Source organism: Hemicordylus capensis, chromosome 2 (assembly GCF_027244095.1).
Source record: "Hemicordylus capensis ecotype Gifberg chromosome 2, rHemCap1.1.pri, whole genome shotgun sequence".
In the NCBI taxonomy this organism is placed as follows: Eukaryota; Metazoa; Chordata; class Lepidosauria; order Squamata; family Cordylidae; genus Hemicordylus; species Hemicordylus capensis.
Window position 1 is genome coordinate 286,562,318 of NC_069658.1, and position 16,250 is coordinate 286,578,567.

General features: G+C 42.6%; 1 protein-coding gene across 6 annotated transcripts in view; it reads left to right on the top strand.

The window, feature by feature from the left end:
* CNTN6 (contactin 6) overlaps positions 1 to 16,250 on the top strand; it is a 350,488-nt gene that overhangs the window by 276,172 nt on the left and 58,066 nt on the right. For all 6 annotated transcript variants that reach the window (XM_053303087.1, XM_053303088.1, XM_053303086.1 and 3 more), the window contains one exon: positions 2,406 to 2,533. In XM_053303087.1, coding sequence (XP_053159062.1) covers positions 2,406 to 2,533 — 128 coding nt within the window. The remainder of the gene's footprint in view (positions 1 to 2,405; positions 2,534 to 16,250) is intronic.

Sequence of the window (16,250 nt, forward strand, 5' to 3'; positions counted from 1 at the left end):
TGTGTATGACTAAACAAGTAAAGATCTGTGTTTAATTTCAAATGAGATACCATAGTCCTTTCAGTATGGTTAACACTGACTTTGTGAGTGTTTTTCTTTTCTCTTTTCTTTCTTTTTAAAAAAATGTAACCGTAGGAAAATTGCCATCATCGAGAGGAAATAAACTAATTGAGAGTGGCACAGTAGCTATGTCACAAGGCTACCAGCATACTGGTGTCAAGTTTTCTCCCCATCATAATGTCATGGCATTGAGTACTTCCCGAATCTCCCTCTCCAAATCATTGGCGGCTGCTGACAGGAGCATGAAACTCCAAGTGACGACACCAGAACAGGGTTTTACTACATGTTTCTGAGGGATTGATGTCAGGATCTGCCCGACACCAGATTTCTGCCTGACCTAGATTTCTAGAGCAGGATGAGAACACTTTGGAGTAGCACTCCACTGTGGTTTCCGACATCAGGGATACATTCACACTGCCCGGGAAGAACAGCCAGGTCTGAGCTTCAGTTGGCTCATTGCCATCTTTGTTCTTGAGGATCTAGGGATTAATTCAGGTACCTTGGTTATCCATGTTACCATTATCTTGCTAGAAAACCTGCAAACTGGGTGACATAACATGTCCTACCTGTATTAACCCCTGGACACCCACCAACAAAATTCAGAAACAAAGAGGGCAATGACCCCAAGCTGAAGCCCAGACCTGACTGTGATTTTTTGGCAAAACACAGCATTCCATTTCAGAGGGAGAACAAGCCTTATCAAGTATGACCAGAATTGAGCCCCACAAGTGCCCTAGGAAGGGTGGCACAGCCAGGTTGATAAGCTAGCCTTTCTTCCATTTCTGTATTATTCCCAGCTAACTATTAAGCTTTTTGTGCAGCCACATTGGCTTGATAACAATGCAGTGATTATGAGAAACCAGCATGGATTTATCAAGAATAAATTCTGCCAGACTCATTTTATCTCTTTTTCTTTAATTGGGTTACTGGCTTTGTGAATGCTGTGGATACTTTATCTTGATTTCAGCAACACCTTTGACAAAGTTTCCCATGATATTTGTATTAACAGACTGGTGAAAGGCAGGCTAGATGATTATACCATCAGGTGATTCCCAACTGTTTGGAAATTGTCTTAATTTAGCAGGGGGAGAGTAACTGGTCCTATCCACCCCCAGCACAGTACCTCCAGTGACTGTTGCTGGTGTCTATCGTGTTTCTTTTTAGATTGTGAACCCTTTGGGGACAGGGATCCATCTTATTTTTTAATTATTTCTCTATGTAAACCACTTCAGAACCTTTTCTTGAAAAGCGGTATATAAATATATGTTGTTGTTTTTGTATTCAAAGAATGCTCATCAATGTTTCCTCAAACAGAAGGTAGATTTTGAATGGGTTAATTCTGTCCTGGGCCTGGAACTCTGCAACATTTTTATCAGTGACTTAGATGGAGGGATGGTGGGAATCCTTATTAAATGTGTAGATGAACCAAAAGTGAGAAGAGCAGCTATCTGTTCCTCCGCTGCTGCCCCTAGGCTTTGGAATGTGCTCCCTAGTGAATTAAGAGCCTCCCCATCTCTGACAGCTTTAAAAAAAGTCTTTAAAAACACATCTCTTCACCCAGGCTTTTAATTAATGTTGTTTTAATGGTTTTAATGCTGTTTTAAAATATTATTTTAAAATTTTTAAATTGTTGTAATGTGTGTGTTTCCCACTCCCCATTTTTGTCTTAACAAATGTTTTACTTTGTTTTTATCCTGTTGTAAACCGCCCAGAGACGTAAGTTTTGGGCGGTATAAAAATGTTTTAATAAAAAATAATAATAAATAAATATCATCTCACAAGATAGGAATACATTCAAATGACCTTGATAGAATGGCAAACTGGGCTGATAATGCAAGAGGCAGAAGACAAGTTATGCATTTTGGCAAAAAGAAAGAAAAGTGCACAGGTATAGGAGGGGAGTGTTGTAGTAGTACACATGAAAGAGATCTCAGGACTGCTGTCAGTCATAAGGTGGAACATGAGTCAGCAGTGTGATGCAACTGGAAAGAGGCTAATTCATTTCTAGGCTGCATTGATCAAACCAAAGTTATAATGCAAATAGCATTATATTTCACCTTATAAGGAAACTCAGCACCTCAGTTTAGAATGTATTCCTTCCCTTCCAATATCTGATACTGACCACAGAAGGATTCAGACTGATGGTGTGGATGAGTTATTAGTCAATTCTGGTATGTCTAATCTCTGTCAAATACAATGATACAGTGAGATGACAGTTGAGTGGGATGTTCTCAGTTTGCTGCAGAAACAACAATAATGACTAATGTCCAAATTTTAAAAGAAACCTTGCATTATACTGTTAGTTAATGCTCAGGATAATCGCCTGTTAATGTTTTTTTCCTCAGAATTTTCATCTTAGAAGACGGCAGCCTGAAGGTTTATAATGTTACCAAATCAGATGCAGGTGTTTATGCTTGCATAGCAATGAATCAATTTGGAGTTGCTAGGAACACAGGGGAACTGATTGTGAAAGGTACTTTATTGTCTTCATTTTTGCTTTATGCATATTGGAATGCACATACATATTTGATTAAACATGCTGAGATGTCAGAGAATATAATAGTACTGTCTGAGGCATGGTTTGAACCAAATCCTCTTACTGGAAGAGAACTGCAGAGATGCCTTTGGCAATCCAGAGGGTGCCTGACCAAGCTACAGGTGGTACCTGTGCTTTGATATCATTCTTAGATGGTGAGACTAACAACAAATACAAAATCAGTTTCCCCAGAGCCAGTCTGGATATCACTTTATTTCAAATGGTTTTTTGTTCCAGATGTAAAAAAAAGTGTAGAAGGGTATACAGGGCACTTCCTCTGCCCAATTTTAGAAAGGAAAAGTTGATCTTCTGTTAGCTTCCAAATCAGAATCCTCTTTATGCACATGGAAATGTACCTTTCCATATGTTTGATTTATCTTGTTAAGTATTTAACCTTGTTAACTGAGCAAAGAGGTATCTTTTAACATGGTGTCTCTCCTATACTTAGGGAAGGAGAAGAAAAGGCTATTCACATGAGCAGCCTAAGCAGGCTAGGGCAGCCCAGCCTGGGTTAGGCTGCTCGTGTGCAGCATCAGGATCTGCACAGATTCCAGTGCTGCCCACCGACCTAACCCTACTATTAGCCTCAGCCTTTCGCCAGGGTAAGGGCATGAGCGCACCCTTAACCCCAGTGCTATAGCTGCGTGGGTGCTCAGGCTACATGCAGTCAGTACCTAGAGTACCTGACTCATGGAGGATCCCCCTAATGTGCCGCACTCATTGTGTGGTGTATTGTTTGTGTCAGTGTTCCTGGGGGGAGGAATTCTCCAAGGCAAACCTTCTGCCCTCCAGCACTAAATTCTAGGTGTGGGCATGGCCTCAGAGCTGGGGAAGGAGGGAAATTCATTCACTCCCTTCTCCCCCTATCAGTGACAGCAAAAAGGTCTGAGCTCCTTTCTGGAAGACAGTCAGACTGACAAGCCTGTCCCGTCTGATCTCCTCATCCTCGGCAGCCTCTAGCTTAAATAGAGCCCTGCATTTCAGACACTCCTTCCAGCTTCCAACCTGATCCATCTTCTCTGGCTGGGCAGGTGTAGTGGCCAGCCAACCCCTGGCTCCAAAAAGGGACTTGTTCCCTAACTCCACCACCTTGCTTAATATCCCTGCACCTGTTTGCAGCTGTGGAGTCAATATTGTTGCTATCCCCTCTTCACCAAGCTGCTGTCTCCTGGGCTGTCCCCACCCATCCCCTGGCAGCTGTTGCACATCTCTCTGAATCCTCCCTGACTCCTGAGAAATAATTACTTGGGATGTGTGAATTGATTCGGATAAAAATTGATTTGTACTCGAATCTAGCTGATTCGGGTGATTCGGAGACAAAACGAATCACCCCTGTGGTCCATTGGCTAGATTCGGGTACAAATCAAATCGCAGCTGATTCGATTCGAATCACTTCAGGTTTCGGATCTGTCCTATTAATTTCCCCAGATTCCCAGCTTTCATTTTTTAAAAAAGCTAAGCTCTAGCCCTTATAGAAGTGGAGTTATGGAGCAAAATGTGTGGTCACTATTTTTCAAGTGTTCGGATTCTTTGGTGTATAGTAACTTTCACTCAATGAATCCTTATGAGGATTCATTACACACCTTCATTTCTTCTATTCATTTTGACTGTCTTTTAGACAGTGCCAATTGTCAACTGCCATGTGCCAACTACACCCCACTCCCACCTGCAAGGCAGTGAGGTACTACTCAGTTTAAGTTAAGTGCCTAATGGGTAGAGGCTACAACCCAAATTGCAGAGGGATTGGGCAGAGGGCTGGTTTTTGGTGAATTGTTGAAGTTTTCCATAGGAAATCTTGTAGGTTTCAGCAGCCCCATAACTGCACTTGGGGGGTGCTGGGGTGGCCCAGAGTGAGTGGTGGTGTAGTGAACAGAGGGTGCCAGCCAGCCCCATGGGTTTCTAGCCCATGGGGTTCAGGGTTCTGTTGTTTCTGAGGTGTTCTGAGAGTAGAGTCTCTGGTAGCAAATGAGATTTTTGATACAAACCATGAATCCACTCTCATTTGCTACCATAGAATCTACACTCAGACCACCTCAGAAACAACAGAACCCTGCACCCCGTGGGTTAGAAGCCACATGGGAGTGGCTGGCACCCTATGTGCACTACACCACCACTCACTCTGGGCCACCCCAGCGCCCTCCAAGTGCACTTATGGGGCTGCGGAAACCTCCATTATAACTTATAGGGAAAAACCTTAAAGATGAGTAAGCTTCAACTATTCACCAAAAGCCAGCCCGTTGCCCAATCCCTCTGCAATTTGGATGGTAGCCTCCGCCCATTAGGCACTACGACCTCACCACACTCTTCCACCCCAGAACCCACTTTATGCCCCAAATCTGCCTCAAAGAAACTAAACCTTCAACTATTCACCAAAAACTAGCCCTTTGCCCAATCCCTCTGCAATTAGAGAACCAGCGTGGTGTAGTGGTTAGAGTGCTGGACTAGGACCGGGGAGACCCGAGTTCAAATCCCCATTCAGCCATGAAACTAGCTGGGTGACTCTGGGCCAGTCACTTCTCTCTCAGCCTAACCTACTTCACAGAGTTGTTGTGAAAGAGAAACTCAAGTATGTAGTACACAGCTCTGGGCTCCTTGGAGGAAAAGCGGGATATAAATGTAAAATTATTATTATTATTATTATTATTATTATTATTATTATTATTATTATTATTATTTGGGTGGTAGCCTCCACCCATTAGGCACTACCACCTCACCACACTCTTCCACCGCAGATCCCACTTTATGCCCCAAATCTGCCTCAAAGACACTAAACCTTCAACAATTCACCAAAAATCAGCCCTTTGTCCAATCCCTCTGCAATTTGGGTGGTAGCCTCTACCCATTAGGCACTTAACTTAAACTGAGTAGTGCCTCACTGCCTTGTGGGTGGGAGTGGGGTGTAGTTGGCACATGGTAGTTGACAATTGGCACTGTCTAAAAGACAGTCAAAATGAATAGAAGAAATGAAGGTGTGTAATGAATCCTCATAAGGATTCATTGAGTGAAAGTTATTATACACCAAATAATCTGAACACTTAAAAAATAGTGACCACACATTTTGCTCCATAACTCCACTTCTATAAGGGCTAGAGCTTAGTTTTTTTTTTTTTTTTTTAATGAAAGCTGGGAATCTGGGGAAATTAATAGGACAGATCCAAAACCCAAATTGATTCGATTCGGATCAGCCGCGATTCGGATCCGAATCGAATTTGTGGTGATTTGGATGGGTCAGATTCAGATCCAAATCGAATCATTGGTTGTTTCGATTCGGTTACAAATCGAAACAAAGAAAATCCGAATTGCACACCCCTAATAATTACTGGTATTGCCTTGGTGTTTGGAGCCTCCAGCTTCTTTGGGCACCCTGCCGTTTGGCTGGGTACACAACCGCGTCTCACAGGGGAGGATAGGAACTCCCCACAGTTGGATATTTGGAGGTTGGGACAATGAGTACCAGCCTCCAGTGATCTGTGCTGCATAGAGCAGTGCAGATTTTGTGGGTGTGCAATGATGCACCCATGAGGACATACTAGGATCATCTGGAGGGAAGGTGGGTGGATCCTTGTCCCTCCCCACCCCAGAAGGGATCATGCTTTGAACTGTCTTTATAGCTTCTTCTCTCCAGCAGCTGGTGCTGTGTGTGTGTGTGTGTGTGTGTGTGTGTGTGTGTGTGTGTGTGTGTTTGTTTTAGATTGTGAGTCATTTTGGAACAGGGAACCATTTTTTTTCATACCTCTTTTGCAATGTACATCAGTCAGAACATTTTGTTGAAAAGTAGTGTGTACATATTTTTAATAATAATGGCCAACATTCTGGGCAAGTGTGAACTTGGTATTAGCAAGTCTTCCATTGTTTTCAGTGGGAGCAGAGCAAAGTAAGTGCCTATGTGCTGTTTTAAGAGCTCCACAACAGGGCTGCCTTTTACTTGCTCAGCACCCTTGGTGACTTTCTAATGCCAAGGTTACACTGCCCAAAAAGTTGGCCAGTACTAATTGATTAATTGATTGATTAATAGCTTATATGCAACAAAAACATAAATGGGAGACAGGTTGATTAAACCAGATAAGTTGATTAAACCAGATATACTAACACCAACATTACTTATACTCTGTTGGAACAGATCCTAAACATAGGGTTTAGCAGACTAGGCCCATAGAAAAAAATATTTTTAATAGGTCAATCAGGGATAGGCTGATTAGATCTGTTTTTGTTAACTGAAAAGGTCAAGGTTGTGAAAAAATGCCTTGATTTATTTCTTACAATCTTTCAATTTGTGTCTGGTATCACGGACAGAATGACATGGAAATTCTTTGGTGGGTGGTGTGTGTGTGTGTTTTCTTTTAAGGGAGATTTTAGATGGGCCAAGGCAAAACTAAAGCCAACTCAACTGCTAGAACCCATATAAAACCTCATTATATGAACCCAATGGGAACATCAAAAAAGTATTCAAATATTATATACAAATATTTTAATATAATAGTAATAAAATTGCATGGTTTTAGAAACTGCCCAACTATGCCGGGTATAGTAAATCTGAATCAATAAAAATATATTTATATGTCTAAATAAAACTAATACAAAATGATCTTTGAAATAGTATCTGTGTCCAAGTGGAAAGTCCAATAGTTCATTTCAAAATTACCGATGCAATGGGAGAACTATAGATGAATATTCCCAGTATCATGTCTTAATTTATTATAAATAGTAAATAATAAATGTTAAAAGATAAATGTTAAATTTATTTTTTTATTTAACAAATTTCTATGCAACCCAAAACTCACATCTCTGGGCGGTTTACAAAAGTCAATCAGTAAACAAGAAACCAGAAAGCTGTCCCCCTCCCCCCTGCAAGGGATAAAAAGTGTAAAAATGAAAATAAAGCCAGAACAATTTTAAACACACACACACACACACCCCTGTGGAAAGCCAAATTAAAGGATAATCAGAAAGAAATGGTACTGAGGTGACAGTAGAACACTGTCAGGATGGGAAGTAAATCAATCCCCCAGGGCAGGACATTTTCTCCATATATTCTAGGTGCCAGATCAGAAAAGGCTCTCTCCCATGGTTCCCACATCCACACTTGAGAAGGTGAAGGAATGTCCGAATGGGAAATTCATATGGATTGCAACTCATATGGGAAAGGCAGTCCTTTGTGTAACTTGGTTCTAATCTGTTCAGGGCATGTCCAGAAATTTGAATTGCACCTGGGGTTTATCTAGATGGCAGTTTATTCCAACATGAGCACAAATTTTGTCAAAATATTGTATGGGCTGTCTATATAACATTTAAGCACTTTACATAATTTATTCATGCCATCTGCCAACTATCTGTTGAGAATCTGTGAGAAAAAACAATTGTGTTGTCAATTTGTATTACAAATGCAATACAATAGATTGTATTGCATTCCAATGCTACTTTTATTCTGACTTGAAAAGGCCATGGGTTTTTCATGGATTGTCAGCAAAGGGTTGTACATGACATGCTTCAACCTCGTATAGATACCACACAGAATCTCTGTTCAGAAGTTGTTTCGTGTTGGAATACATTGCCATCAACATACCTGAAAATGGATTGGTAAACAATACAACAGACACAAGGAATGGACATGCTCCAAAACCTGTTATTGGTCAGAACTTTTCCACCAGTATTTTGAACCAACTGAAGTTTCCAAACAAACTTCAAAGACAGTCCTATGTAGGGCACATGCAGTAACCCAATCTATATTTAACCAAGGCATATGTGATCATGGCCAGGTCCGCTCTCTCCAGGAATGGGTGTAATTGGCTCAGCAGGTAAAGCTGGGCCAAAGCATCCTGGCCACAGCTACTACACAGGAATGAAGAAGTAACTAAGTAAGGCTGGATCCATGAACATCCTCTGCAAGCCTGATCTTTCAAGAGTGTAATCTCTGGGTAGACTAAGATGTTACTCTATCACTGGATAATTCCATGTCATCTAGATAAGTTTCAACTTCTTCACTCACAGCCACAACCAGGCAAACGTTTCCTAAGTCACTACAGCATCCCCAGACTGAGATGGCAAGGAGATGATTAGCTGCTAGGGGTGTGCACAAATGGTTCATGTCTGCGTGTGAACTAGTCCAGTTTATAATTTCAGTCGCTAACTGAACCGGCCTTCAGCATAGGCAGAACTGGGGGGGGCAGGCAGGGCATGTGCCCTAGGCGCCACTGAGGTGGGGGTGCCACACCAGTTCCTGCCACCCCCACCCCATTGCCCACCTGCCCAGCCCCAGGGCCCCCCAGCCACTTGCCTCCAGCTCCGGCCTAGGATCCGCGAGGCCTAGGATCGGAGCAGCCTGCAAACTGCAGAGCTCTTCTCTCCCCGCCTCTCAGCTGATCGGCAGGTGGGCGGGGCTTCCAGAGAGGCCTCGGAGTAGGCCTCCCTGAAGCCTGAACTCGGCAGGCCCCAGCAAGCCAGGAAGGAGGCTAGCAGAGTTCCCTGCAGCAGACCCTCCCTGCAGCAGACCAGACCATCCAGCACAGCTTTTGCAAGGTACCTGTAGGCTGTGAATTCCTTTTTGTGGTTACCCCCATATATAGGGATCTGCTTGCCATAGGGCTTTGATATGGGTGGTGGGGCGAGACTGAGAAGTCTCTGAATATTTAATTTAAAACAGACTGAAAAATGTGCTGGCTTTAAACACAAAAACTATCTAAAAAGGCCTATAAGTGGCTTGTTTCATGTCAGAAAATTACAAAAACTTCTGGAACAAATATTTATTTATTCATTCATTCTTTCATTCATTCATAAATGCACTTATGTTCAAGTTGTTTTGCAACCCAGAAGGTCTGAGTGAGAACTGTGAAGCATGTGTTGTGCTTTTATTTTATTTTATTTTTCTTGTGTGTGAACTGCTCTCCAATAACTTGCAGGAACTTCAGGGTAAATCTGGCCAACATGTGAATGCAGCACCTCCATTCCAGAGGAGATGTGTGTTAAAGCGCTTTAAAAGCCTCATGTGAAAGACCTCCCGGAATCAAACTTTACTGAATTTGTTCAGAATTCTGAGAAAACAAACATAGGCTCACTCTGCATGGTTGAAAGTCTCCTTTGCTAATCTGCAGTGAGGGGGCCATTTTAATAATTAGCATTGCTAGTGTGTTCTAGGCATTAAAAGTAGCACAAATATATAGTACTCAATGTATATCACTATATACTGTGAAGTGTGCATGTGTGTATTCAGTGAAATGTATTTCCAGGCAGCATACTTATTTTGAAATATCAGACTTAAATCCTTGGGGGCCTGGGATGTGTGGAGGCCCTGGACTTTGAGGGGTTGGGGGCCCATTTTAAAATCTCGTCTTGGCCCATTCCAACCTTGCTATGCCCCTGGCGGTCACTACACATGGGTTTCTGCACAACACCTGCACAGAAGAAACTTCCACGTAGAAAATGTGTCTCTTGTAAATTGACCCTGAATTTTCCATCCATGACTGGGATATTTGTGAGTTAGAGTCAATAATAAAAGAACAGCACACTGCTTGTGACAGGAAGGGGCAAATTACAATGATTTCTTAGTCTGGCAGGGGCTGGTTTTGGCCCTGGCAGAACTTGGCTGTCTGCTCCTGTTGCAAATGCCTCTATCTAGTGTGGCAAACTAATGTATCCTCCTCCCTCTTGGTGTCAAAGTAAGCACTGGTGTGGTGAATGCACATATACCCCATCATGAGCCAACAGTCATCATAAGACAAAGGCTGGCAGGAATCATTCACTGGTTTATAGACCCACCACCACCACTACCACCTTCTTCTTCCGTAGCACTCCCCCAAGCAGCCTGCATGGTGTAGCACCGGCACTTCCTGGCCTCCTCACTCACCTGGCCTCCTACAGGACAGCATAGGTTTAAAAACTCTGGGTGGCAACTGTTTGATGATTTGAGACCTCTTCAGACATTATAACTAAAGATATTGTACCACATGCAGTATCTCAACCAGGGCCAGAAGTCTGGCTCTGAATTCACCAATTCAGACGAACGCTCCTGTAATTGTGAGTGGTGGGCTGTGGGGAAGAGGGCTGGGGCTCGACTTCCAGTCCTGTTTGAGATGCTGTATGGGGGTATAGCATTTTTAGTTATAACATCTGAAGGAAGGATCAAGTCATCAAACAGTTGCCACCCAGAGCCAGCTTCTGGAATTTATCTTCCGAGAAGGTCCATGCCACCAAAAAGAAGGACCAAGCCCTATCCCAGCAAGGCAAAAGCTCTGTCCATATAGGTTTTTTAAAAATGGGGACACTATACTTGCATACAGTGTCCCAAAAGCACAACCAAAAGCCCTGCCTAGGCATTGATGTGTTAAGAAGCATTCCCTCCATACACTGCCCTCTTGTGTCATTTGATGAGTCAAGCGCCATAAGTGTGATGGTGGCTGCTTCTGGATAAGCCCAATGCTTCTCCCCATTTCTCTTTGCCAAACGCACTAGGAGTCAGAGCCCTTTCAGTGATTTCATCCCTCCAAGCTGTTGAGGTTGGTGGAGTTCCTGTGCTAGCCCCTGAGCTGCAAAGCTTCTAAAAGCAGATGGATTACTCCCTCCTTTTAAACCACCCAAGAGTACTCACCAATTAATCCTTCTGCTCCTGCTCCCAACCCACAATGCACCTGCCCAGTTGTGGCCTTAACTATCATACTAAAGGATAGCAGAATGGAGTAGGCAAAGAAACCTTCAAACTTGGCCTATCTGTTGGAAAACAAAGAATTCCTACTCAGCCCCCAAAAGAATGACCAGCAAAGCCCATTCTGTGCGCAAGTGGAAGAGAAGGGAAGACAGCCTGAGGAGACTGAGCTGCCAGAGGAATGGGTGACACAATGGCTGCTCAAGCTCCACCAGCTCCAGGAGATTCAGCCAATATTGTGCTTTCTTTCATGAGGAGTGAGTCAAAACACTACTCCTCAACATGATGCTGGGGAGTGGCTGGCTGTATTCTGCAATTGAAAAGAATACTCTGTTCCTTCAGGACAAACCATCTGAACTCAAAATGATCCACTTCCAAGTTCTAATAGACTATCCTTTCACTCTCCTTTGGCTTCTCCCGTGATTCTACGGTTAGTCATGCAGTTGTCTTAAACTCATTGGAGTGCATATTATAGTATTCTATTCTCAGATAATTTTTGCACACCACCCCTGCCAGTGCCCATGAATGCCAAGACTCTCTTTTGCACACAGAGACCACCCACTCCTCCCCACTGCCTGCAATGACTGCCCCAGTGAAAGGAACAGCTCTGCATGTGCATTCCTTTCTCTTTCTCTGGTGTTTATCACACCATTCACTAAGACTTTGGACAATATGTTCAGATATGACAGTTGCCAGTACCACACCATATCTCCGGATAGTCTTGCATGCAACAGCTTGCACCCTGCCGGTAGGATTTATACTCATACAAGACATCTGCATTCCAGTACTGAATGAAGACTTGCTGCAGACTGGCTTATATCTTGCCATCCTTTATATGGCTGCTCTAGCTGAAGCGGGTGGGGGGTGGGGATCATCTATGCTTGCAAGTGAATAGAGATTTTCCTATAGCTCAAGAGATGGAAGCATGTGTTTTGGTTCTGAAGTCCCCAGTGATAAACCTATGGAGAGGTTATTCAAGTGCCAGCAAATCCAGATATAGAGGTACGACTTCAAGTGTCCCCCCCCCTCATTTCCCCCCCAATATAATTTTGTTTGGCATTTTAAAATAATGGGTTTTCACTGCAGATAGCTCTGGATTCTCATATTAAATTGTAACAATAGCTGATGAGGAATGTGTTTTAAGGACAAATTGCTTTAAATTTAATTGTCAGCCTTTTGCAAAAAACACAACAAAACAAAAGGTTGAGGCTAGATAATGTTAACAGTGATGTCAGTGAGTATCCAATATAGTTTGTAATAACACAATATTTCCTCTACCCGCCACTGATTAGTTTTATTTTTATAAGGTCAAAATAGTTTTATCTTGCCAACAGCCAAGCTTTGTAACCTCAGCTAGTCAAGTGAATCACGTCTCACATGGTTGTAATGGAAGTGGTAATTAGACCAAACACAATGCAGCTTTAGGATGAAGGTTTCACAGTCTGACTAGTAAGGTGTAAAACTGTCTATACTGCAGCTTGCTGTGATGCAAAGAAGCCTGTGGCTAAACCCATCAGAAGAAAGCCTTTGGTCTTACCAGAAGCCCTCAATTCCACCTTGCTGCCCTCACGCCCCACTTTGCTTACCTTCTCCCAGCTTTGCTTACCCCATGCTCCAGTGTGGCCCACTTTGAAAATTAATTAATTAATTAAGTCATATATGTAAGAAAAGGATAGAGAATAAATGAAGAGAAAATATTAAGTGGGGGTGTGGGGACTTGAATAATTCAAGCAGGTATTACCTTATCCAGTAACCAGTACTTCCGGCTTAACGTTCTTAGAATATTTAGCTTTATTTCAGTAAACTACAGACAGTCTTCATTGCTCTGCCTGTTTGCCCATGGTTGCTTCAAATGTGTGAATTAGCACAGTTTGCCATTCTCTACTTACTCAACCCATTCCTCTTGACAAAGCAATGCCTGTTTTTCCAATACTGTACAACCAGTATGTGTGCACAGTCTATTGATCAGTAGAACACTACCGATGAAGTTCTGGTACTTTCTTTACTGAGTGCCTGCGAGATACTTGCCAAAGTGTCTTGGGCTCATGAGCCTATCTTCTGTTGTGGCAGAAGTATCTTTCCGGGCATTTTTGTAGAATCTACAATTCTAACATTAAAGTCTGAGTTTTCCAATGGGACTTAGTAGCAGTGCATGAAACGGATTTTGCATTTTGTTTCAAGCTCAAAACAAATCACAGATGGCCAAAACATTTCATTGAAACAACAATCGAACTGGCTGTTTCAATGGAGCAAAACTTGAAACATTACGACTGTTTTGGACATAAAGAGCAATGGGGAAATTAAAAATACCTCATTGTTCCCCATGCGTAGCTCCTAAAGACACCTTCGTAGGGCATGATAGGTGCTACCTACCACCCAACCCACAAAAGAAATGGGCAAGCAGGCAATCTTTAACAAATGTTTCACCTTTCCCCAAAGCCCCATGGGATCCTATGGGGCTTTGGGGAAAAGGTTAAAAATTTGTTTCAAATTTCCCGCTTGCCATTTTATTTTGTGGGTTGGGTGGTAGGTAGCACCCATCATGCTCTATCATGCAACCCACTTTGATGTCCCTAGGAGCTACCCATAAGGAACAATGGGGTGTTTTAAAGGCAACTATGCCAGAGGTTTAGGTTTGTCATTGTCTAAATGCATGGACCCATGGTTCCAAAATAAAAATAACCCGAGGTTTCTGACACCAAACCTGAATCTGAACCCTTGGTTGCACTTGGGTTTTGCCACCAAAACCTCAGGTCAGAAAGTGGCTTCATGTCATCTGCAAGCTGGAACATGCGGTTCCCATCTGAAACAGAGTTGTGGGTAGGAATATCCTCCCTCTTTCCTTCTCTAGTTTTTTTTTAACATTTATATCCCGCTCTTCCTCCAAGGAGTCCAGAGCTGTGTACTACATACTTGAGTTTCTCTTTCACAACAACCCTGTGAAGTAGGTTAGGCTGAGAGAGAAGTGACTGGCCCAGAGTCACCCAGCTAGTTTTATGGCTGAATGGGGATTTGAACTCGGGTCTCCCCGGTCCTAGTCCAGCACTCTAACCACTACACCATGCTGGTTGGCTACTGCAGCTTTCTTTCATGCAAATGAGTAAGCCTGCACAGCCATTTCCTCTCAACTTTCAGTCTCTCAGACTCCAGATTGTGATCATCTGGAAGTATGGGGGGGGGGGAACTATTGCAAACCACGGGTCCATTGGACCATGGTTTACTGTGATGTGCAAAGAGGGCCACAGAATGCAAACACAAGTTTTGCATTGCAATTTACAATTCATTTTGCAACCCTGCCTTGAAAAACACTCCAGAAGCACACAGTAAAAGGGAATTTGTTCCTCCCAACACAGAACACACATTTCAAACACAGTCCAAGAATGTCCAAAAAAGAATTACTGACACAGAATCCACTGCCAGCCACAGTGCCTGCGCTGCATTAATGTCATTGACACAAGTTGCTCTCACACATACAGTTATGACTCCTTATTTCCTAGCATTGCAACAGCTGCCACAGCAGCACCCTTATTTAGCAACAAGCTTAACCAGAAGCTCAACTAGAGCAACTTCAGCCATTTTTCGACTGAGTACACCTTGCAATGCAGATTGCAGAGCAGAGAAGTGAGTGAAGCACAAGTTAGTCTCAAGGCCAGCCATGGCGCCCATCATAGCAATCACCAAGACATATCACACACACACACACACACACACACACACACACACACACAGATGCCATTGTCCATTTCTCACTACAACACTATCTCAAAAACAAAACAAACCACAACTCAAGGACGTCAGGCACCCAAGTTCTGCCTTTGTCAGTCTGAGATCCAGCAAACCCTAGTAGCTATGGCAACAATAGCACAGCATATTATAATTGGTGCTGAAAAAAGAAAACCACAAAAACAAACCTATCTTCCTCCTCTCCTGATGTATTGTCTTCAAGGGAGGCACAGTATAAGGGTTCTCTCTGCCTCCCAGTCTCTTTGAATACATTTTGAAACACCCTCCTTTTGGGCTCCCTCCCCCCAGCTAATGGGGGCACAGTTGCCAGTGACAACACTTGATTTGTATGATAACAAGCCAACCAAGAAGCAAGGAGATTGCAAGCCAATCAGAAACCAGTGTCAGAAAACCAATCAACAAGTGAAAAACAGGCCTCCAAAATGACACTTGAAACATTGAAATGTTTCGAATAAAAATAGGGTTGTTTTGTTCCAATCTTGAAACAGTCCCTTTATTTAAATTGTGTTTTGTTTTGAGCTTGAAACACTCAAAATGGCCTATTTCAAGTTGAAACAGTTCGACATCGAAATGTTTTGCGTATCCCTAAGCAGTACCATACGTTCTTCCAGAAATACTTGCAGGTGATTATTGGAATTTGACAAGATAAAGCTGTAAGAGATGTGGTACTGGAAAAGAATCCATGTGCATCTCTTTTCAGAATGTGTGTGTGTGTGTTTTTAAATCCAAAGCCCATATTTATGTACATGCACTTCTATGCACCAATAGGTGCACATTGGCTCCCGGCCAGCATTTCAAGATTCTTCAGCATTGCCGCTTGTTTCTGTACACATTGGGCATTTCTCTTCATTGCAAGTTAGGTGTCAGTTATTATTTTTTAAAAAATGTAAAGAAAAGCTTTAATTTGACAATTGCAAAATTTATTAAAAATCAGAATAACAACATGCTATCATAATGATAGTATTTGCAGGGAACATTTGTTTTGGTTCCCCTCTGGAGAAGTTTTGGCTGTTCAATTATAGGCCTCATTGCTTCAGCATTATATTCAACTGAAATGTCAGAATTCCGAAAAGCATATCTAATGTGCAAATTAAGTTTATTGCTGCTCATTGAGTTGTTTATTCCTTCCGATAGAAGTCTTTATTATACCTCAAGCACACTGAGTGCTTTGTCTATTTTTCTTCTTGGAAACAGGGCATGCTCCATAATACATGTCTGCAGTTAGTAAGCAAGACAAATAGATAATTGGGAAATGGGAGCTTTTAAGAGGCTTTT